Source organism: Typopeltis vanoorti, chromosome 17 (assembly GCF_054136105.1).
Source record: "Typopeltis vanoorti isolate ZY-2024b chromosome 17, IOZ_Tvanoo_1.0, whole genome shotgun sequence".
In the NCBI taxonomy this organism is placed as follows: Eukaryota; Metazoa; Arthropoda; class Arachnida; order Uropygi; family Thelyphonidae; genus Typopeltis; species Typopeltis vanoorti.
The window spans coordinates 23,149,670-23,172,894 of record NC_143565.1 but is presented as its reverse complement, the minus strand read 5'-3'; the positions used below and the strand labels follow the sequence as shown (position 1 = coordinate 23,172,894).

At 37.1% G+C, this 23,225-nt stretch overlaps 1 protein-coding gene across 1 annotated transcript; it reads left to right on the top strand.

Annotated features, from left to right (window-relative positions):
* Positions 1 to 1,882: 1,882 nt before the first annotated feature.
* Positions 1,883 to 20,488, top strand: LOC150097224 (chaoptin-like). The gene is made up of 3 exons (XM_090407618.1): positions 1,883 to 4,866; positions 12,763 to 13,178; positions 20,166 to 20,488. Exons 1-3 carry the CDS (start codon positions 1,883 to 1,885, stop codon positions 20,486 to 20,488), a joined length of 3,723 nt encoding a protein of 1,240 aa, XP_090263744.1.
* The last annotated feature ends 2,737 nt before the right edge of the window (positions 20,489 to 23,225 follow it).

Genomic DNA, 23,225 nt, shown 5'->3' with positions numbered 1-23,225 from the left:
CGGGACACATTCCAATATTGCACCAGTGACGTATTTTTCAATACTTCCGATCAAGAAACCATCAATTAGTCATAATTGTCTGTTTTGATGTTCAGCATGTGAAACTTTCTCAATGCAATAGCTAGCTAGCATTTAGCTAGCTATCCTCGTCAGTACAGCATGATTAATGTCACCGACCGACGGCAGAATTGTCATGTCTTTTACTGAAACCCCTCTGAAAGAATATAATTAGATTTAACACTATTTGACTTAAAGTTCCTTATGTTCACATTCCTCCTAAAGAAATTGTTACTCAACAGCTCAATAAATTCAGCTTCATTCTTCTCATGAGATTGTACGACCACACAATCCATGTCCGTATAATTAAAGTCACCTTTGATGATTAATCATTTAGTACTCATTAAATTTATTTGGTAATGAATATCATCGTTACTAGCAGTTCATGCACTAGTTCTTTATCAATAACTCACCATGTATTTGATCTGGTTAGACTCTATTTTCACCCCAAATAGCTTCAAACTCGCTGCTAGATGAAAAACTGTTACTAATGTTGCAATCAAAGCTATCTTCCCCTAACTGGATTTAAATCAACTGATATCATTAGCATCATAACCTCTCCTCTCCTATCTTGCCTATGCTTCTTAAAATTACTGTACCCTTCAAACTCAATACTAGTTCGTAAATCTGCCTCTCGGTCTCACAAATATCAATAATCTGAGGTCACAATGCATTTACTAAAGCAACAAACGCAACCCCTTTGTTCCTTTACTTCAGGGATATGTGTACAGAATAAGTTACCTCTATGCTTTCTTGTATACTCTCGCCTGTAGTCTGTATGACCCAGTTGGACGGCTTTCATATTGGTGGTCATGTAAATGCTTTCCTTATGACATCTGTGCCCATAAGTCTGAACCAGGAGAACGCCCAATCATTTTTTCCATCAAACTCATAACTCATTGATCATGTTTGTAACATTAATATAGCTGCTTAACGTATCTCTTACACACAGTTCTGCATATTCTCATCATAATCTAGTTTCTTTAAGTCTTTGTATTAGATATCATACTATTTCTCGTTGTCTGTCTAATGAAATGCTTTAATAGGGATATTTCCAAAGTTAATTCATACTGGATCTCTTTGCTAGGGTTTGAAATAGTACAATTATTTTTATTTATCGGAGTTCATTAACAGTACCACTGGCATTCCTTACAGCTATACTGTGGTTGCGAGGTATTGGATCCATTTCGTCTTACTACTTTTTAAAAAATAAAATAAAACTTAATTACGATTTTTGAGTTTTTGCACCGATGATGTGACTAACCAGAATATTAAGAGGCACCCCTTAACTCACGTTTAATATAATTTATAATGCACGAAATGCTAAAATATATTAACTTCATCATAGTAATCAATTTATAAACGCCAATTAAAGTTTCGGAATTGTTTTTTTATTTTAAAAGAAAATTACTTAAAAATTAGAAATATCAATAATACAGTAATTTGCCGCAGATGTTTATCAAATTTAAACAGTTATTTAAAGTTTAATTTTTAAGATTATTGAAATATATTAATCAATATCTGACTTTAGTTAGTTTTATAAAAAAATACTATAATATAATTCTCATATTCACTTATATTAAAATACAAATGAAATTTCGATTTTATATACAAAACACGAAAATGTTTCAATGATTGACATTTTCTTCAATATATAAAGCAGATCACTGAGCATTTGATATTCTTATGGAGACGTTAATTTCATAATAGATGGAAAATTTTGTTATAAATAAAAAAAAGAGAAATAAGTACGAGTTTTATTCATTTGATTTTTTTCTTTCTATCTATACAGATAACGCCAGTGTTCTCCACCTTAGCTGTCATTATGGCTATTACAAGGTTTGAGAACATTCTTTCGAGAGCAGATCCTTGTCCCTTCAACTCGCTGTGCACCTGCAACCCTGCAGAGCGTGACGTCAGTTGTACTAATGTCCCTTTCGTTACGCTGCCGATTCTACCGATGGACGATATCTATCAAGTAACCATAGTGAAGTCAAGTTTGGAAATACTTCAGAACGACTCGATAGATGGCACATTTGTCTCCTCCTTGCGTCTTATGCACAACAATCTCTTAGAAGTGATGCCTCACGCATTTCGAGGCGCCGAACATTTCCTAGCATCCCTGGATCTTAGTTATAACTCCCTCCGCGAGGTGCCGTTTGCCGCACTGAGAAAGCTTGAACATCTACAGTGGTTAAATGTACATTCTAACGAACTGGAAGAAATTTCTTCGAGACATTGGTCCCGTCTTAGTGCCAAGTCTTCAATAAGAAGCCTATTCCTCGGAGATAATCATATATCTCGAGTTCACGATGGTGCCTTCGTCCAAATGGGCAATTTGACTACGCTGGATCTTAATGGAAACATTATTCTTGACTTAGAAGGGAGACCTTTTCCACCCTCCTTGATCACCCTCATTTTATCTAACAACCTGCTGGAAAAGGTTCCTTTCTTTGCTCTTTATAACCTCAAGCGAATCAGAAGGATTCAGCTATCAGGAAACCTCATCAGAGAATTTCCAAAGAGATTTCCTTTTCCAGTGACTCACCTAGAAACACTTGATCTCGGCCATAACTTGTTGTCAACTTTGCATGTAAGCGTTGTGAATGCAACACTTTTTATAAGAGATCTCCACTTAGAATTTAACTTCCTAAGAACACTACCAGCAAGGGCTTTCCAGTTCATGCAATTAGAACGGTTATCATTAGCTAACAATAGACTTTCTTCCATCACATCGGGAGCTTTTATAGGACTGCAGACATGTTTGTTGGCCTTGGACCTTAGTTTCAATCTCTTAGAGATGATTCCCCTGGCTCTGAAGGAACTGATTGCCTTAACTCAGCTATATCTTCGAGGAAATCTGATAATCCAACTTGAGCAGTACGATCTATATAGCTTTAGAGACACGTTGGAGATTCTGGATTTATCTTTGAATTGGTTTGTGAGCATCCCACAATATGCGCTAAAACCTCTGCGAAAACTTTCGCGTTTAAGTCTACAAGATAATCAAATTACTCAAATATCAAAGGCAGATTTCGAGGGATGGGGACATTCCTTATCAACGCTCAGTTTGGCCAATAATAAACTCGCTTGTCTTGGAAGTGACACCTTCGAACATTTTCCCAAACTCCGTGAACTTCGGCTGTCGTTCAACCACATTGCCTTTGTGGATCCTCACGTGTTTGCTCCTGTGAAAAATACTCTGGAAGTGCTCGAAATGAGTTCTTCATTTTCTAGTAGCCCTTATCCACCAGATAGCTTCGTGGGTACCTTGAAAAGGATCGAATGGTTACAAGTTGATCACAATGGAATTATTAACATCTCTTCACCAATTTTTCTCGACTTACCCGGGCTTTTACATTGTGACTTGGAAGGAAATCGGTTGAGAACAATTCCACCAGGATTATTCAACAGTTTTGTGCACTCTCGACTCAGGAACCTTTACTTAGCCAACAACGAGCTTGAAGAAGTGGAGACAGGTGCTTTTAGTCAGTTAGCACACGTGACGAATGTGATCCTTACAGGAAATAAACTCAAAGTTATTAGAAGTGAAGGGTTTCGTGGTTGTCCCATCCTCCGTACGGTGGCGCTATCAAATAATCACATTCAACAGATAGAGCCTATAGCATTCTACAATCTCAGTCAACTGACGAATGTTTTTCTGCAGTACAATCTTTTAACGGAATTCTTCTTAGAGACTTTGCTGCTCGCTGGTAACGAGAATAGCCCTCTACATCTGAACCTCTCTAATAACCAAATCGTTAATTTGTTTATTGCTGGTAACGAGACTGCGGAGGATATTTCTCTGAGAGTGAGAACTCTGGATCTTAGTCATAACCTAATATCAGACATCCCCTTCGGCTTCTTGGATTGCATTGGTGATCATCTTCATTATTTGTTTTTATCATACAACAACCTTAGCTACCTCTCGCCTAGCGTCCTAACAGAAGCCCCTTACCTACAAGTACTTCACCTGGATAACAACTATATTGCAGACATTCCTCTTGAGGTCTTTCAGGAGTGTCCATCCTTACAGATTATAGCCCTGGACCACAACGAACTTTCTGTGATTCCTGATGAAGTGTTTAAAGGACTGGAAAGACTCCGAATCATGGATTTAAGTCATAACAAAATAACCTCCCTTGCAGACAATGTGTTTTTAGGAACTAAACTTGAACGGATTGACCTCTCCTTTAATTACATAATCCGTCCTCCATTCTCACAGTGTCTATCTGTTAAAGGCACTTTACGGTACCTTGATTTATCATCCAATGCTATCGAAGAACTCCCTGACTATGAACTTGGACAATTGACGAATTTGCAAGCCTTAAATCTGTCTTCCAATCGGATTATTTCCCTAAATGATGAAACATTTCATGGTCTCTATCAACTACTCAGCTTGGACGTGTCGCACAATCTTCTATGGAGGATAGATGAATCTGTCTATCGTCCACTGGTGTCTCTTCAAATGTTAGCCATGGAAAATTGCACTCTGTTTTCATTGCCACTGCTTCACTTGCCTAAACTTAGGACCCTGCTACTTCCTGGAAATGCACTTCATAATATTTCCGAGCAAGCATTCGTCCATTTGAAGTACTTGCGCCATTTGGATTTATCAAATAATATTTTGCAGGAGGTGCCAAAACATCTGTGGGCCTACATGCCTGGATTGCTCAGTTTGCATTTATCTCATAATCCAATCGAAGTACTAGGGCTAACTAGTTTCTCTGGACTTCTAAAATTAAGGGAACTGGACATTAGAGGATTGGATCTACGTCAACTTGATTCCAGGACACTATACACTCTGAGGTGAGAGGCAACATACCCCTTAATCCTGGTAACAAACCAGGCAAAAGGATATCTTTTCACTTAAACATAAATAAATATTCTGAGCTATACTATGCTACCAAAAGTTAGGAGTCATCCATTTAATGCTAGCGCTATGATAAGTTGCAGACATATACTTGTGATATAAATATTATTAAGAAAGTGAATAATTTAAATTGTTGCTAGGGGGATGGATAAAGTCGGATATTAATTTTAATATGTTGAAGAAAAAATTTAAGTATTCTTGAAATTGATTCCTTATATTTTTACAGTATGTGAAATCACAATAGAAAATTATTGCTCTAACCATTTTAAATATTTGGTTGCATATTAAGACAGTTATTTCATAAGGGTTATCCTGGTATTCCACTAAAAAAAAAGAGTAATATCACTATTGACTACGAAAATATTTATCTTCCCTTTTCCTATGTTTCATGAAAATGCTGCTGCTTTGAGCATTGTTGAATTGATTGAAGCCAGCGTCTTTCTACTCATAGGACGTCATCGCTGCTGAGAGATGTACCATTTTTCCTGAGGGGAATGTAAAATTATTTGTTGAAACTAGGGAAATGTTGTGATCGTTTCGTCTTCAGATGTTTGATTTTCAGGCAATACGATTCGAATTTTATTTTTATTTTATTTATTTATTTATTTTTTATTTTTTTTTTGAGAACTGTGAACAAACCATGATATTTCTAAAAGAAGTTCTTCAGTTTAGATTTTGGTAATTGTAAGCAAAAGTGTCGAAGAAGAATAACGCCATTGCATTCTCGCTGAAGGACGTAAATTAATGTTTATCTCCTGCAAGAAGATATCTGTAGTTTCAGCAACATCATGCCTAATGATTCATTACACCAATAATTAAAACAGGATCAGAGAGAGATTAGAGTACTTTTTTTATGGTTCGTTCAGAATAAATCGCTACTCCCCCATTAGGAGTACTTGAGAAGCGGTGTTAGAGATCATTCGTTTTAATTTACACGGGCATTAAGTGTTGTAAATTAATTCACTTTTTAATATTACTTCTTCCATTTAAAATACAAGAGAAAATTCGCTCCTCTGTAGCGGAGAACTAATGTCGTCCTATATTTTTTAAATAATTAAAAAAAAAGTCTTTCCCGTTGATGGTCATTATTTCGGATAAATTAAATGGGACTCTACTTTAAGAACATCAAATTAAATGAGCAAAAGCTATAATGGGTGGACTACCTAATTAATATTTACACAGAATATGACCGCTTTAACATTTCGCTAATAAAATTGCGATATTGGCTTAATTATAGAGGTTTGTTATTCTGCAAATATTTAAGCCAAACTTTAATCACATCTGACTGCGGGTGGTTAAATTAGTAAGAGACACCAACTGTACGCATAATATTTATATAGAAATTACATAATTTGGAACGGAAGGTATAATCAAAGGTACAAGAAAGCTTAGAAGAACGGGACAGTCTACTGTAAAAAAAGAAAGTAAAACTGCAAAGTAAATAAACTTGTAGTTATATAGTAAGTGAATTGCAGATTTTACTGTCGTTTATTCTGTTTTACTAAATACAAAGTATTCGGTAACGTGTCAATTGTTCTTCTCCATCTTTCAAAATATACGCTAAAAGACTGTTTCCGAATCTAAAGAACTACCTTTCATTCTCTTCTTTGGTCTTCCTGTATCTTTTCCCCTTCGAATTTGCATTTCATTACTCCCTTTGGTAGCCTTTCTTCTTCTTCTTCTTCACTAGTACATGTTCTGTACTCTGCATCTGTAATGGTATTTTTTTTTTATCATATCGTGCGTGTATTCGTAATTTCTTTATAATTTCGCATTCTACCCATAATATATTCATAACATACATCTTTTAGCTGCTCGAAATAAATTAATTTAAGCTGTTTGAATTCTGTTTTGATCTTTTTCTTTTCCCTTTATTCAACTTTCTGAATCATGTAGTATTACGATTGATTTAAAGTTTATTTCTTTCCTTATTTCGGCAATTGTTGTTGTTCGTCTTATATTACCTCAGATTGCTTAAAAATGGTAAATTACTGCCTACTTTTTTTTGTTTGTTGGTTTTGTTCCCACCCAAGAAAGTCTACATATATAATAGACTTTCGTGTGTGGATGCAAAACAAAAAGCACCGCGCCTCTTGCGGTATCCGGAGCGCATGAAAATCTCAGAGAGAGAGAAAGTGCGTGCGTGCGTTCGTTCGTGCGTGCGTGCGTGCGTTGTGTGTGTGTGTGTGTGTGTGTGTGTGTGTGTGTGTGTGTGTGTGTGTGTGTGTGTGTGTGTGTGTGTGTGTGTGTGTGTGTGTGTGTGTGTGTGTGTGTGTGTGTGTGTGTGTGTGTGTGTGTGTGTGTGTGTGTGTGTGTGTGTGTGTGTCGAACCGTACCAATCCGCAGCAGGTCTGAGGATTGGTAGGTCTGAGGGCCGCCGTACCACAGGCCTGAGGATTGGTAGATCTGAGGACAGTACCAATCCACAGCAGCAGGTCTGAGGACCGTACCAATCCGCAGCAGGTCTCAAAGATGAACAATGTAGATAAGGGAACTCGGCATGTAGGATCCGTATTCTCGGAACAAGGATTGGCTCTGAGGATTGAGCATTTCGGGCTGGGGTCCAAAGCGGGCAAGACACTGCACCGCGACTGAGCGAAAGTGTCCAGTGATGGAACGGTTGGTATCCGATCGAGGCTTTCTCATGGAATGCCTCAGCTGCCCGGTGTGCCAGATAGGCCGTCTGCCGCGACCGTTTCTGCTGGCAACAAACATCCGACTAGAACGGGCACGGACTAGAGGAATCGGTGTAATTAAAACAAAGCATTGAGATTACCGTTGAGAGGTGTTAAAACACAATGTGATTTCTGCCCAGAGCTCTGAATGCCAAAGTGAAGAAATTCAATCAAGCGAGGGTAAACGGTAGGAGTAACTGTGACTCACCTAGAGGTAAACGTGTACACCCCTTCCCCTGGTTCTGCTGGTCAAGAAAACTAGCCAATTTATATTTATCTCATTATAAGCGAATAAGTCATCAGAATGAGCCTGATAGTAGACAGGTGCATGAAATATCACATACCAAAATCTTCTGGTGGAAGATCAGGTCCGGCATGCCTCTTATGAGGATCTCGTAGAGAGGCATGCGGAAAGTTATTATGAAAAACGTGAGAAATTGCCACCCCATCCGTGCACCTACGCGCAAGAGCTTATCAAAGGGAATTTGGCTATCTAGCTTCTATCATTAGATGAACTTGCTAGAATTCGAGGAGGTGGTTTACTCCATTCAGCTTTAAAACCCTTTCACAGTACAGCAATTGTGGGGAACCTTCTTGTCTGACAATCTAGCGATGGCTGTCTCGTTCGGTCGATTTGGTGGCTCTCTAGTCTGAATCCACCACAAATGAATTATTCTATTAAGATAGAGTAGTTCACAAGGATACGACTTATGTGCTTAGTCAAATTTGAGAAAAGTGCAAATTCGACTGGCTAGATCCATGGCAGGCCCTGACCTGGCACTGAAACAGTACGAACCATCTGGCAATACTGTTAATAATACAGTGGCGAGTATGGCTGATTGTCATACTGTGGTAAATGCATGAATGAACGACTTTAGGTTAATATACCACTTATAAAGACCTGAATATCTTTAGGTTCTTAAAACGACATGATAGTGAAGCAGCCATTTAGCCAGTACCAAGAGAGTCCACCCTACCGATGATTTGAGACAGGTTAGTTTTACCCTACTGATAAGTTTTAAAAGAGGTAAACCGTGAGTAGACATAACTATATATAATACATCAGTGAACGTATAGCAAAAATTTTAAAACCACTGAATATTTTTGTTGCCTTTCGACCGTTTAGAAAAATCTCCACCTTTCTCGCTTCTCCAAAGGACAAGCTTCCACATCTTAATCATCCAGGTGTCTACCAGATTCCGTGCTCTTGTGGATTATGTTATTTCGGACAAACGGGAAGATCTGCCTCCATTCGGCTAGAAGAACACCAATCTTATATTGAATACTTTAAACCTGAAAAGTCTGGACTTGCAGAACATGCCATCTTCACTAGTCACAGAGTTCATTGGAAAAAGACAAGAGTTCTTCACAAAAGTCAGTTTCTCATGGAACGCCTTTATAAAGAGGCATGTGAAACTCTACTTCATTCTCCTAACTTAAACAGATCCGATGGCTTACGTCTATCCTCTTTATGGGAGATAGTACTTTACAAATCAGCTAATCTTTCCTAACTTTTTATTGTATTAATTTTTTTTTTTTTTTTTAGGAAGGTTATTGACCTTTTTACTTATCTTACACCAGCTACTTAGGTGGCGCTTTTTGGAATTGTCAGTTAATGTTTGATTTTTGTGCCTAATTGTACTGAAGATGCCTGTGACACACGGGCGAAAATTATACCATTAAATAATATTTCTACGTGAGTTTTTCCGTTATTTATTATATATAGTTACCCTACTGATGACTAGTCGTCGCAATAGTAATCCTGCTCAGTACGAGAGAATCTGCAAGTTCGGACACTTGGTACATGTGCTTAGTCGAGTGACCAGTGGTGCGAAGCTACCATCCGTGGGATTATGACTGAACGCCTAGAAATCAGAATCCCTTCTGGCCACTGCAACAATACCGGTCGTGCCTCGCACGTTGAAAGGCAGCACTAGTCGGAGTTGCTTTCGTACTGTTACGGTGCGATCAGTCTGGCGATGAGGTTTCTTTCGACGAAAGGTGAATTAGCCATATGCCGTTCCCGAGCCCCGTGGAGGGGATAAAATGGTGAATCACCTCGCAAAATCTCATCAAGAACTATATATATATATATATATATATATATATATATATATATATATATATATATATATATACGAGGTGGTGTGTAAAGTTCTCAGCTTTGACGATAGATGGCACCATTATCGGCACGATGTTTTTTCCAAGTTGGTACATCTGTCATAAGCATCCACGTGAAATTCTATCAAGTAATTTGTTTTATACAGCTGTACGAAACAAAAGTGTTGTCTGTATCCCTTGAAATAGATAAAATTGAGTATTGTGCGGTTATTAAATATTTGCAAAAGAAGGTTGAACGCCAAAAGAAATTCACTCGAAGTTTATAAACGTTTTTGGGCACTCTTCTGCTTCGTTTTCGAAAATTAAGAAATGCGCTGCGGAGTTTAAACGTGGCGTACCAGCCTTGAAGATGATCTATGAGAAGGGCGTCCAAAAAGTGTAACAACACCAGAAATCATTGATCAAGTGCACGATATGGTATTGGATGACCGGCGAGTCAAAATGCGTGAAATTGCTGAGACAATAGATATTTCCAAAGAACGTGCAGGATATATTTTGCATGAAGAATTACAAATGAAAAACCTTTGGGTGCCGCGCAGATCAAAAACACATGAAAATCGTTGAACAGTGCTTGGAGCGTTATTACAAAGAAAACTGATTTTGTGCATCGGTTTATTACTATGGATGAGACTTGGATTCTCCATTACACACCAGAATCCAAACAGCAGGCAAAACACTGGACAGAAGCCGGTGTTCAACGCCAAAGAAGATAAAGTCAGTTCCACCAGCAGGAAAGGTCATGGCATCTGTGTTTTGGAATGCTAAAGTTTATTAATTACTTGAAAAGGCTAAAACAATAACAGTGGAATATTATTCCGATCTTGTAACCAGACTAGACAAAATAATTCGTTAGAAAAGATCCGGTTTGCAGAAGCAAAAAAATCACCTTTCATCAGGACAATGCACCTGCCCACAAAGTTGTTTTGGCAATGGGGAAATTAAGGGATCTGAACTATGAATTGTTAGAACATCCACCCTATTCCCTAGATTTGACTCCGTCTGACTTCTATCTCTTCTCAAAACTAAAACTATTCCTCGCTGGTCAGCGTTATTCTTCGAATCAAGAGGTGATTGCAACTGTAGAGGGGTATTTTGCAGATCTTACTGAGAACCACCCCAGGGACGGGATAACGGCGCTGGGGCATCGCTGGAACAAATGTATTAGTCTTAAGAGAAATTATGTTTAAAAATAAAAATAATTTTCAAATTTTAAATTCGTTTTTTCATTGTTAGGCCGAGAAATTTTCAGACCACCTTCGTATATATATATATATATATATATATATATATATATAATTTTACCATATAATTAAGATCTATGCATTTGTCTCTTTATCTTCTAACTTAAAAACTGATATTAGTTTAGTCTTTTTCCATTTTGTGGGTTGCAGATAATCCAACAACTATTTAACAAATTGAAGAATCTTTATTTAAAATGGGTTTGCGTATACTTTATTAACTATGAGGTAATTCCATCTGTTCCTGCTACCTTTTTAATTTTTTTTTATTGTGGATAATTCTTCTTCCATTCCACCATGTTCAGTAAATCTATTCGTGTATTAGTTTCATTTTTATCTTCTAGTTTTTCATTACTAACGAACGATTATACCATAATGGTTTGTAACTTTGAATCCATTCTTTCTTTGAGATACCTTAAATTTCTGCTACATCTTTACATCTTTGTCCCATGTATTCAAGTATGTCATTAATTTTTAAGTAATGTTTTGATGGCCATGTAAATTATTTTCAATATTACTAATAAATCTATCCATAGAGCGAGTTTTTGTTAAAATATTTTTGCAGTATTCCTTTTAGTTCTATAAGCTTCTAGGAATTCTGATGTTCGTTCCTACATTTTTTTTTTATTATTTTGTTTCCACCCACTAAAGGTTATTGCAAAGCTATAGTATATTTTATAGTGGATGAATTAAGTATTTTTATTTTTATTTTTCATTTTTATATGTTTTAAATTAATTTTTTACACAGTCCAGAAACTCTGTGTAGAAGTCAAACATGGAACGTTTTAAACACACTTCAGGCCGCCAATAAGAGGGTCGTAGGACTCGCATTTCGCTTCTAAAGACAATCAGGAATGTCAACTCTATGACGACATTCGAACCGGAAGCCGAGTTGGTTTCAGAGCGGGTAAGCTAACCACTTGGCCAACCACCCCAGCAGTGTAGCTTGTAAGATTTTTGTCTTTCTTCTACAGCTGTAGTTGTTCCATAATTTCAAATTTTCGGTCATTTTTTTTTCACTTGCTCTTTTTGGTCTCAAGAACTTCTGCTGCTTGTTTTATCAATTTGTTTATGTTTATCCATTCTTTATTTATGTAAGAGGTGACAAGAATTTGTGTTAAGTAGTCACTCGGTTTTGATACAGATTTCAAATACTATCTTCTTGGACTAGGTACGTTTTGTAGTTTATTTATACATTTTTCTGTTTATTAGATTCCCCTGGTTTTTGTGATATCAATATTGTTTCCACTGCTATTTTTGAGAATACTGAAACTGGTGTCTGTCTACAAATCATTGTGTCTGTTAGTTGTGAAGTAATCATTTTGATAAGGATTATATAATCTATTAATGATCATGGATACCATTTTTATCAGACAAAGATGTTTTTGATTTTTAAATGATAAAATGATCAGAAATCTCTGCATTTATTTCTATTTTGATCTGCCCACAATCTGTAGTATACTTTGATTCCCAATTTTAGCAGCAATATATGCATTTAATTTTGAGATCCCTGTTTTTGAATTTAAATGTTTTCAAAACCATTCAACGTGCAAAACTAATTTTTGAGATAACGTTTAAAACATTTCCACATTATAAAATTTTTGAAGTGTTTTAAACTATTTAATTTTCCCCTTAATAATTTCTTTATTTTTAATTATTATTTAGTTTTTGTATTTCGACCTGATTTTTTTTTTGAAATGCAGCTATGATTTTGATTTAAAAATAAGTGTCGAATATTTTAAGTTTTTAAAGTATTTTCACCAAAAAAAATCTATATTCCTGACTTCATCTTTTCTAGGTTCCTGACCACCTTCAAAACAGGAAGTTATGCTGGAGTTAGAGCGTTCCGTCTTCGTGATCTTCTTTCACACGCAGGAGCCCTTCGGCGAATTGTCGTGGATGTAGAGGAGCCAGTTCTCTCGCATCAACTTCAGTTGGCCTTCGGCACTAAGCTCAGAGACCTCACAGTCACAGGACGTAACCTTCAGAAAGTTCTACCAGACGCGTTTCTGGGGTTGCACACCCACGAGCTCACTCTCAGGATTACGGACACCTCCGTAGAACATCTCCCTAGAGGACTGCTTCGTTATTTGGCAGATGTTCACTATCTAACCTTGGACTTGAGGGGAAACAAACTGTCAACCCTTAACCCAGAAGTGCTAGCTATGGTCAGTGGAGACTACGTAGATGGATACGGAACACAACATATCACTGGTATGAGGTATTTTGTCAGTATTAATATATACTCTGAGAAAAGTATATATTAATATTCCTGTCAGTAAGCACGCCTTTTTTTTTGATTGCTAGGAATACAAATCTTATCTAAATTGATGTGTTTGATACGTCAGATTATTTCAGTAGAAATATCATTAGTGATTCTGAAACTTCTTACATAACTGCTCTTTTACCTATATATGGAAGTCTTCATGGCACATGCAGGTCTGTAGGGAGGAGTGAAAAACACTAGCCTTCCGTACTTTTCAATATGATCAGATACTTCGACTGAAAACATGTTGCCTTGCATTGTCTTTTTCATTCTGCATGTCCATTTGGAATCAGATTCTTCCATCGTTTTGAAGTATTATTTCGAGAAAGTACAAACACACGAGAAACAAAAATTAAATACACGATGATTTTACTCAAGATTTGGCTTACAACAAATATGATGATGGTAGAAAATATTTGATCATCCTAATGACCATGCAATCACGTGTGCAGAACCTTTGATATATATATTGCCAGTCACTTGTTCATTCAATGGTCTAAAAACATAAACCATTGTATATAAGATCACGTCTGAAGACCCTCGAACGAAGACAGGGAATTTCCTAAATCAAACTTTTCTATAGTTAAGAAATTTTGTAGAAATATCACTCGTTTTAATCTTCTCTGATTATTGTTTGTAGCTTCTACTAGTGACTAATGTGCCTCGGCACTACGAGTAGCTCATTAACAAACGTCATGTTATCACCTAATTCTAGCAAAGATATTTACACCAAATCCAAATCTGTTTTCATTTGGACGATGAATTTCATGGCAATTAGGTATCTTGACATAAAGAAATCGAAACATGCTGCGCAACTCTTCTTTGACCATGTTTACGGTCTAACTTTCATCCTGAAACTGATGATGCAACCTCACGACTCTCATTTGAAGACACCAGGTGATCATGTGAGGAGATGCAAACACACTCTTCTCCTCTTCATTCTGGAAGAACTATTTGTTTTCACGTGAGCAGTGGTGTGTTGCGTTATTTTCTATTTATTTATTGAAACATTATCGCACATTCCCACACAGTTCTGACCGGCAGATAATCTATAAAAATATTGAAGAGAACCTAATTCTGTAACAATACTCTATAGAAAGCACTGAATTTTAAACATATCATGTTGCATTTTGTATGAGAGGAAATGAAACTCTTCGCCTTGATATTTTGTATTTTATGACTTAAATCTTCTGCTTTGGGAATGTAATGTAATAGTTTTCGAACTTTTAAATACTAGTGAAGTACGCGATGGTGTAGCTATCGTTCTACCCTTTCGCACGAATCTAAGTAGGATTAATGACTTAAAAATATTCATGAGCAAGCTTCACTTTTCTTACATTCTACAACAACAATGGCGAAGAAATGTGGATTTATGCTATTCTGCATGATGGCCATTCTTCTGTGTGTAGCGTACAATCTTATTCTTCTTCTTCTGCAGCTTGTGCCACTTATGTCGGGTCCCTGTTTTTAGTGAGTCTCCTCCACACCTCTTGTCTTGTGCTGTAACCACATCCAAATTCTTCATCCTCAAGTCCTCCTCCGCTAGCTCCGTCATCTCTTCTTTGGACGCCCACGCTTCCTCCTCCCCTGCACACCCATCTGCATAACCTTTCTTCCCACATACTCGTCCTCCTTCCTCATCACATGACTAAGCTCATGAGTTAGTAACTTTCACCGTTCCCCTTACATAGTCATTTCTCAGACCATCCTTTCTGGTCACACCGCATATCCACCTAAGCATTCTCATCTCCGCTACCTCCATCCTGCTGATGTTATTTTTCCTCAGGGCCACAGTTTCCATAGCATACGTCATATCTGGTCTCACTACTGTCCTGTAGATTTTGCCTTTTACGTTGATCGACACCTTCTTATCGCATAGCACTGCAGCCATCTCTCTCTCCCCAGTTCCTCCATCCAGCTTTTATCCTGCATCCCACATCTTTCTCAGCATCTCCATCCTCTTTCACTGTTGAAACTAAATATCTAAAGTCCTTAACCTTCCTGATGACATTTCCTTCCAGATCGAGATCTGTCTCCTGGCTGCCATCCATTTTGCAACACGTGTACTTTGTCTCTTACTTCTCAGTCTCATTCTTCTCCCTTCCAGTTCTGTACTTTCCTCCATCTTTCCAGTTTAGTGGCTAATTCTTCTCTTGATTCTGGACATAGCACGATGTCATCCGCATACAACATTGTCGAAAGCGCGCCTTATCTCACCTCCTCCGTCAACACCTCCATCACAATATTAAACAGGAAGGTATTTAATGCTGACCCTTGATGCAAGCCAACTGTCAGTTGAAAACTTTCTGTCTCTCCCAGGCAGGTCTGAACTCTTGTATTCACATTTCTGTATATCTCCTTCACTAGCCTGACATATTTCTCTGGTACCTCCTTCTCCATCAGACACCTCCAGACTTCTTGCCTTGGCACTTTATCGTACGCTTTCTCCAGATCAATAAACACCAGATGTAGCTCCCGTTGTTTCTCTTGAAACTTTTCCATCATCTGCCGTAACTCAAAAATAGCATCTGTCGTCGATCGACAAGGAATGAACCCAACTGCTCCTTTGCAATCTCCACTTTTCCTCAGTCTTCCATCAAAAACGCTTTCTAGGATTTTCATTGTGTGGGACATCAAATTTATTCCTCTCTAATTCTCACAGTTTTGTGCATCCCCTCTACCCTTGTAGATGGGGAAGAGAGTACTTTCGCTCCACTCCTCGGATATATTTTCCTGTTGGCAAACTTTTAAGAACAAGTCCCACAGCAGGTTTATTCCCTCTTTCCCCAGTGCCTCCAATGGGAATCTTTCAGGGTCTACCGATTTTCCATTCTTCATCCTCTTTATGGCCTCCTTCACTTCTAATCTACTGATGTTCTGCACCATCCCCCTCATAAGGTTGGCCATCTTTTCTGTGAGTCCTCGCATTTTGCTCACTCAAAAGCACTTCAAGGCATATTCTCCATCTGTTTGTTATATCCACCTCCCTTCTTAATACTCTTCTTCCAGAGTCTTTGATCTGCCTCACATGTAAGATCTCCTTTGATGCTTTATTTCTGCATTTTGCCGATCGATAAATTTTTCTCTGTCTTTCTTACGTTTCTAATTTATCATAAAGAGCTTGATATACCATGGCCTTCGCCTGCGCAATAAATCTCTTGTTCTTTCTCGCTTTCTCTCACTGTCCTCTTGCACTTTTGATTCATCCCACTTTGCCGTCCTATTAACCGTCGGTGCTTCTTGTACATTATTATTCACCACCAACCCTCCTCCTGCTCTCTAATCTTTCCAGATGTTTCACCAAACACTTCACTCGCACAGCTCAGAATCGCTTTTGAATTATATCTCCACCAATCTTGTACACTTTCTCGTCCATCCGAAATCCTCTCTAACACCCTCTTCTTAAAAAGGTTCATCAGACTCTCTTTTTTCAAGTGAAACTACTTAATTGTCTTCACCCCATGGCTTCCAAAGGTTATTATCTTCGACCTTATTTTAAAGTCTGCACACAGCAGCCAGTGTTGCCGTGCCACTTGATCTGTTTGGATTACATTACAATTTGTTACTTCCTTAAGATGTTTTCTTCTAATCAAAATGTCAATCTGTGAACTGTTATTACCACTATTGAATGTTATCAAATGTTCTTCCCTCTTGCAGAAAAACGAAATCACAATTGTCAGATCAATCGCTAACGAGAAGTACACAATCCGTTTTCCTTCCTGGTTCATCATTCTCTCCCCATGTCCACCATGCATTTGTTCACAGTCCATATTGTGTCTTCCTATGTGTCTGTTCAAGTCTTCTCCCGCAATCACCATCTCATTTTCTTCCAGTTTCCTCGTTTCTTCAACTAGCAAGTTCCAGCACTCATCTTTCTCCTCTGTTGTACAGCCAACTTAAGATGACCATTTGCTCTTCTCCAAGACCCAGTTTCATTCGTATGATCCTGTCGTGCCTCCTACCCATTTCCAGTACTTTACCCTTCATTCTGCCACACACCACAATTCCTACACCAATTCTTCCCTCTTTATTCGCCCCAGAGTAGAATAAATTACATTCGTTTCCCAGTTCCTTTGCCTTTCCCCCCCTTTTACCTTGTCTCCTGCACACATAATATGTCCAACTTACACTTCCTCATCATGCTGCCAACTCGTTTCCCCTTCCAGTCATGCTTCCAACATTCTCTCCCCCTTGGCTCGCTTCTATAACTGCATGCTGCCTTGATGCGGTTATAGAAGCGATATGCACTTCTCGCAGCTGTAAGAGGATGTAGCTGCACGTTGCTAGATGTCCTTCTTGATGTCAACCCTGGCCATTTATCGGGATTGGAACCGCTACCTACTGGAGCTGGCTTGCCTCTTTCGGTGGCTGCATAAGACGAAATGACATAACAAAAGAGGAAAGATTCACCTCTAGTCGAATACTCTAATAGCATTGGGGGAGGGAGCAAGAAGAAAAGAAAGAAGCAAAGAAAGAAGTGGAGGGACCAGTCTACAGATAATATCTTCTTCTTCTCTTCCTTCTAAGACGGGTTGAGTCTTCTCTTGAGCAGGATCTACCAGTCTTCTCTATTCCTTGCTGTTCGAAAAAGTTCCTTATATGTTCTGTATCCCGGGATGTTCTTTATTAATTTCAGCCAGTAATTCTTGGTCTTCCGGGTCTTCTTTTTTCAGTTGGAAAATATTGATTAGAACGTTAGGAAGTCTGTTTGTGTCCATGCGTACAGTGTGTCCAAACCATCTCAGTTGTTGTTTTCTAATGTTTTCTATTATTGTCTTTCTATACAATAGTTCTTGTCTGACTGTGATGTTTGTTTTCTTTTCTATCCAACTTGTTCTATTTATTTTTCTTAAGCATTTCATTTCAAATGCCAGCAGTTTTTTCTCCTCTTTTTTAAACAGTCTACGCTTCTGCTCCATAGATGACTGTTGGTATAAGTATCGCTTCATATAATTTGATTTTGGATTGCTTAGATATCTTGTTTGTTTTCCAGATTTTCTGTAATTTTCCCATGGTGGTCCATCTTATCGCTATTCTATGTTTGATTGTTTTGAGTTCATCTCCGTTTAGGGTGGCTGAGATGGTAGTTCTGTTCCTCCCTATTTTCATCACTTTTGTCTTTTGTATATTTATTGTCATGTCATATGTTTCACAGGTTTCATTTAGCTTGATGATCAACTTTTGTAGTTGATTCAAGGTTCTTGCAATAAGGACGATGTCATCCGCATATTTGATATTATTTATGTTTAAACCATTGACATTGATTCCAGGCTCATTGTCTATTGCCTTCTTTACAACTTCTTCTAGATATATGTTGAATAGGCATGGGGATAATGGGTATCCTTGCATTACTCCTTTTTGGATCTCTATGGGTTCTGTTGTGAGTGTGTCCTTTTTAATTATTGCATTTGTCTTAGAGTAATACTTTATCAGAAACTGTATTATATATTTGTCTATTGCTTTTTCTAGTAGAATTTTAAGAAGGATTTCTCTGTTGATGTTATCGAAAGCTTGCTTGAAGTCCACAAAACAGCAATATAGTTCTTTTTGGTCTTCCCAGCTGAGCTCTGCCAGTTGGTGCAATGTGAAAATTCGGTCTATTGTTGAATAGTTTCTTCGGAAACCAGCTTGTTCTATGCCTATCATTTCTTCGTAGGTGTTTTTTAATCTATTTTGTATAATTCGTATGAATATTTTATAGGTGTGAGGGAGTAAATTGACTGGTCTGTAATTTCTCCTTTCTTGTATATTGGGGTGATCTTTCCAGTTCTCCAGTCATCTGGGATCTCTCCTGTTTGTAGTATTTTATTGAATAGGGTTGTTAAATATTATATTGATATGCTGCCTCCATATGACAACAGTTCAGTAGGGATAGTATCGATGCCTGGTGCTTTATTGTTTTTCATCTGTTTATTGCGTATCTAACTTATTCTTGTAAAATGTTTGCGTGATCATTATTTTCTTCTATTGTTGGCATTGTAGTTTTGTTTCCTTGGTGGAAGATATTCTTAAAATGGTTTGATCAGATTTTTCTTATATATTCAATATTCCCGGTTTTAGTCATCTTGTTGTTTATCATTGTTACTGCTTTTGCTGAGAATTCCTTTGTAAGTTTTCTTACAGTATCATGGAAGACTTTTAGGTTGTTTTGTTGGTATGCTTCTTGGCATTTCTTAGCTTTTTCTTCTAACCATTTTTCTTTGGCTTTTTTGCATAGGTTATCAACTTTATTTTTAGTGCTCTGTAAGTTTCTCTATTCTCCATTGTTTTGTTGGTTTACAAGTATCTTGGCCTCTCTTTACTCTTCTATGGTAGCTATGATTTCTTGTGTTATCCACTGTTTGTTTATTTTGGGTTTGGAACCTAGAGTGTCTTTTGCAATTGATAACACTGTTTCTTTTCCTTCTTCCCAGTATTTTCCGCTGTTCTGGAAGATGGAGGGTTTTAATTTCAAACACATCTGTTCTAAAAATCGACTTCTGCTTGAGCTATCTTTTAGTTTTGATAGGTTGATGTTTTCTTCTTTTCTGATATTATTATTTTTCCTGTTGATAATATAGCAGATGTATATTACATGAAGTAAGACATGGTCCAGCATCAGGTACGTCGGGTTTGCCATGCCCGTACTCACTAAAGTGAGTCCTTGAGGTAAAATCTAGCGTAAAATTTGATGTCTTTCGCAAAAGAGCTTTGTACTCTTTTGCGAAAGATATTTACTGTTGCACTTACAGGGTAAAACTATGTTTTACCCTGTAAGTGCAACTGTAAATTATATTTTTGAGAACAACAAAATACAACTTTTCGAATTAATAAAATTAATTCCATTTAAAGAAAGGATATTACTCATCCATTCTGTTTTCAGACTAACTCCTTTTTAAATGAATAAATAAAAACATTAAAATCAAATTTAATAACTTTTGTTTTATATTCGGTAGGTGGCGTCATGCTCGATAATAATCCATGGATTTGCAGTTGCGAAATCGTGTGGCTTGGCCAATGGTTACGACGCTGGCTTAGGGAGACGTTTAGGGTACATCTGATGAATGTTGACACCGCATTACACGTCCAGAGCATAGTTCGAAGGAGTGAATGCATTATTCCTGCAACTGGTAGTCGAGTTCCTCTTATTGATTTAAAAGAATCGCATCTGAGTTGTGGCAATACTCCCAGTAGTGCCACTTGGACATTAAGACGACCTTATCACTTAATGAGATTTCTATTAACCATAATTATGGTGATGTCATTTATGACGTTATAATGTTTATCCGATACAAGAATAGTACATTTTAATAAAGGTGCCAATCTAGAAATCTTAAGTTTGTGTTTATATGAAGAGACTGAGCTTTAATAATAGAAAAATAATAAATAATCCCACTGAATGTGAAATATATCCCATACAAAATTTATTTTTGCATTTTTATATACAATTAAAGATTATTTCGAAATTAAAGTGTTGGTGTGTTATTTTTCATTCCAATTCTTAGTGCTCTTCACGCACCTATGTTTCTAATCGAAATAAAATCCTTTATTTCCATCTGACTGTACAGATTTTGGTTAATATTAAATAGCTGTAGACGTTACCACTGTGACGGTGGTTCTCCTATACAGAAGCAGGAGAACCACTGTCTACTCCATTTAATATTAGCTAAAATCTGACTTTGTTACAATGAGCAACAGTGAGTAACGGAAGTAATTATGGAAGATAGGTGGAACGCAAAAGGAGAGAAAGCGGTAGTAAGGAGTTAAGAAAGTTATGAGAATTTGGACTTTTACGCCTGCCTACAAGAGATGTGATAAGCTGAGTGACATAAAGCAATGATTAAGAACTAGATTGATTACGAAAAAGTAGTGATGGGAATTTATTAAATTACTTAGTGATCCACCTAGTTGGCGAGTTAAATGCGAAAGAAAAATAATGTGCGGTTATTCCAACCAAAAGAAATATTTTGTAGTATTTGTTCTTTCTTAAGAATCAGTAATATGTATGTGTTTGTGTGTGCATGCGGAGAGGGATCAGTAATGAAAATTAAAGTAGACATATCTTCCTTATCTTTCGAGTCACGATGCAACACTATTTAGAGTGTTGCATCTTGATGGTAAGCAGAGTTGATACAAAGTATATCAGCTCTGTCTAGCGATCATATGCGATACTAACAAGGCTCAAGAAGTACTGAGCATATATTTAATACACAAGAAGATTCGAAAAAAAGACTTGAAATTAAAACGACTTTTTGGGTGAGCCCTTTTGGTGATTGTTAGTTCTGTTAACGAAGTTGGTGCATTTTGCTGACCAAGACATTCGCTTTGTCTTTCAGTCAGTTAATGAGTGTTTTTTTCCTTCTTATTCTCTTTGTATATGAGAAGAAGAAATGTCCTTAGCTTAGTGTTTTTATACCTATGTGTGTGTGTGTGTGGGTGGGTGGGCGCATGCGCAGCGAACTTCGTAATACAGAGGTCAAAGGTGGAATATGTGGGTCTTACAATCGCAACTACAGCTGAAATTAATATTCGGTATTATCGTAAATTCTCTAGAAGTTTTTTTTTTAAATTTATAGATGTCAGTGTGTTTAATTTCGAATTAAGATTAGTTTCAAGAATAACACAGATCTCACCAAAAAGGCAGTTTTTAGATGGCCTTTTCCAGCTCCTTTTAAATAGTATTTTAAATACTGTGATTACTCATGCCAGAGGTGGAATAAACTCCATAAGCCATCACAATGTTATCCGCTTGGTTAAGAAACAGGAATATTTCACTTTTCATCTGAGTATCAATAATACATTGCACGTTAATGTGTGTTTTCGTTTAGCTGCGCGCAGATAAAAGCAACATCTGGAAAGAGCAAGAGGATAAATTATCGGGATATATTTTAGAAGACTTTTAAATAAAAGAATCGATATTCGGGAAATGTCAGGAACATTTGTTTTCTGATGACAACGCTTATCTTCCTTCTATAAACACTTGATTGCGTACTGCTAACAGTAGAGCCAGCTTGCTTCTAAGCAATCTTTTTTCAGAAAAATCAAGACCCTAATAAAAAATTAAGTTTTCAAAATTTTCCTTTACTCTAGCAGGGATTTAACCTACCAAGAAAGGAAGGATAGAGGAAGTGGTACAGTGTGAGTATAGCGATGGAACTATCCACCGGTTTGTATTTGTTGGTCTTCCTAAAAAATAAGATAGTGTTTCGATCCACTTTATAAGCCAATAAAATAATCAATAGAAGACTAGTAGCTTGTGCATTGGAAATAAAAGCACAGAAATATACCGTTACGATTGTTACAATACGTTAAGTTCTACGAAGATATAAATTATACTCAAGTCCTCCCTCCCCCACATACCTACTAACGGTATGTGGAGGAGGGTGTGGGAGCTGAAAACTCTACTGGCCGTCTTAGATGTTAGATATAACTATGTGCTAGTGTAGTACATCAAGACATTCAAATTTCAAACTTTAGAACGGTAAAATATCGCTTTTTAATTCTTTACACGTTTTCAAATAATACAAATATAATCGAGTATACTGTACGTTTCTTATGGATATGAAATCCAAGGACGTAGAAGGAAGTGGACGCTTAAGTGCCTGTGAGTAACTAATGATGATGACTGTATACTATAATTTCCTCCTCCTCTTCCTCAGGTTGAAAACCATTTCCAGATACAGCAATTGTAGAAGTTCGACAAATGTTTGTTATGTCTTTTATTCTGGATGATATTACATGTGTTGGTGCTATGGAAAAATGCAACCTGACGCCATCGTATCATTTTTTTATCAAAAAGAAACAAAGAATTCTGTGTGCGAGGAGAAGAGAAGGATCATATTGAAATTCGTTGAGCCTTTGCAATTTCTATTTAAATAACATATGTTATGCGTTGTCATCAGACTTTGTTTCTCCCAATTCGTTTTAGTGTATTCAATAGAAAGAAAATGGTTCAGTGGAAATGTGAAGGCCAAGATTGCACTTGCTCTTTATGCGATTTCTTACGGTTTTCTAAG

What these genes read in the sequence shown, in the direction of transcription:
- LOC150097224 (XM_090407618.1), top strand. Translation starts at nt 1,883, where the DNA reads ATGGCTATTACAAGGTTTGAGAACATTCTTTCGAGAGCAGATCCTTGT. An exon ending in AGGACACTATACACTCTGAG is followed by an intron (nt 4,867 to 12,762) that starts GTGAGAGGCAAC and finishes CATCTTTTCTAG; the next exon opens with GTTCCTGACCACCTTCAAAA. An exon ending in CGGAACACAACATATCACTG is followed by an intron (nt 13,179 to 20,165) that starts GTATGAGGTATT and finishes TATATTCGGTAG; the next exon opens with GTGGCGTCATGCTCGATAAT.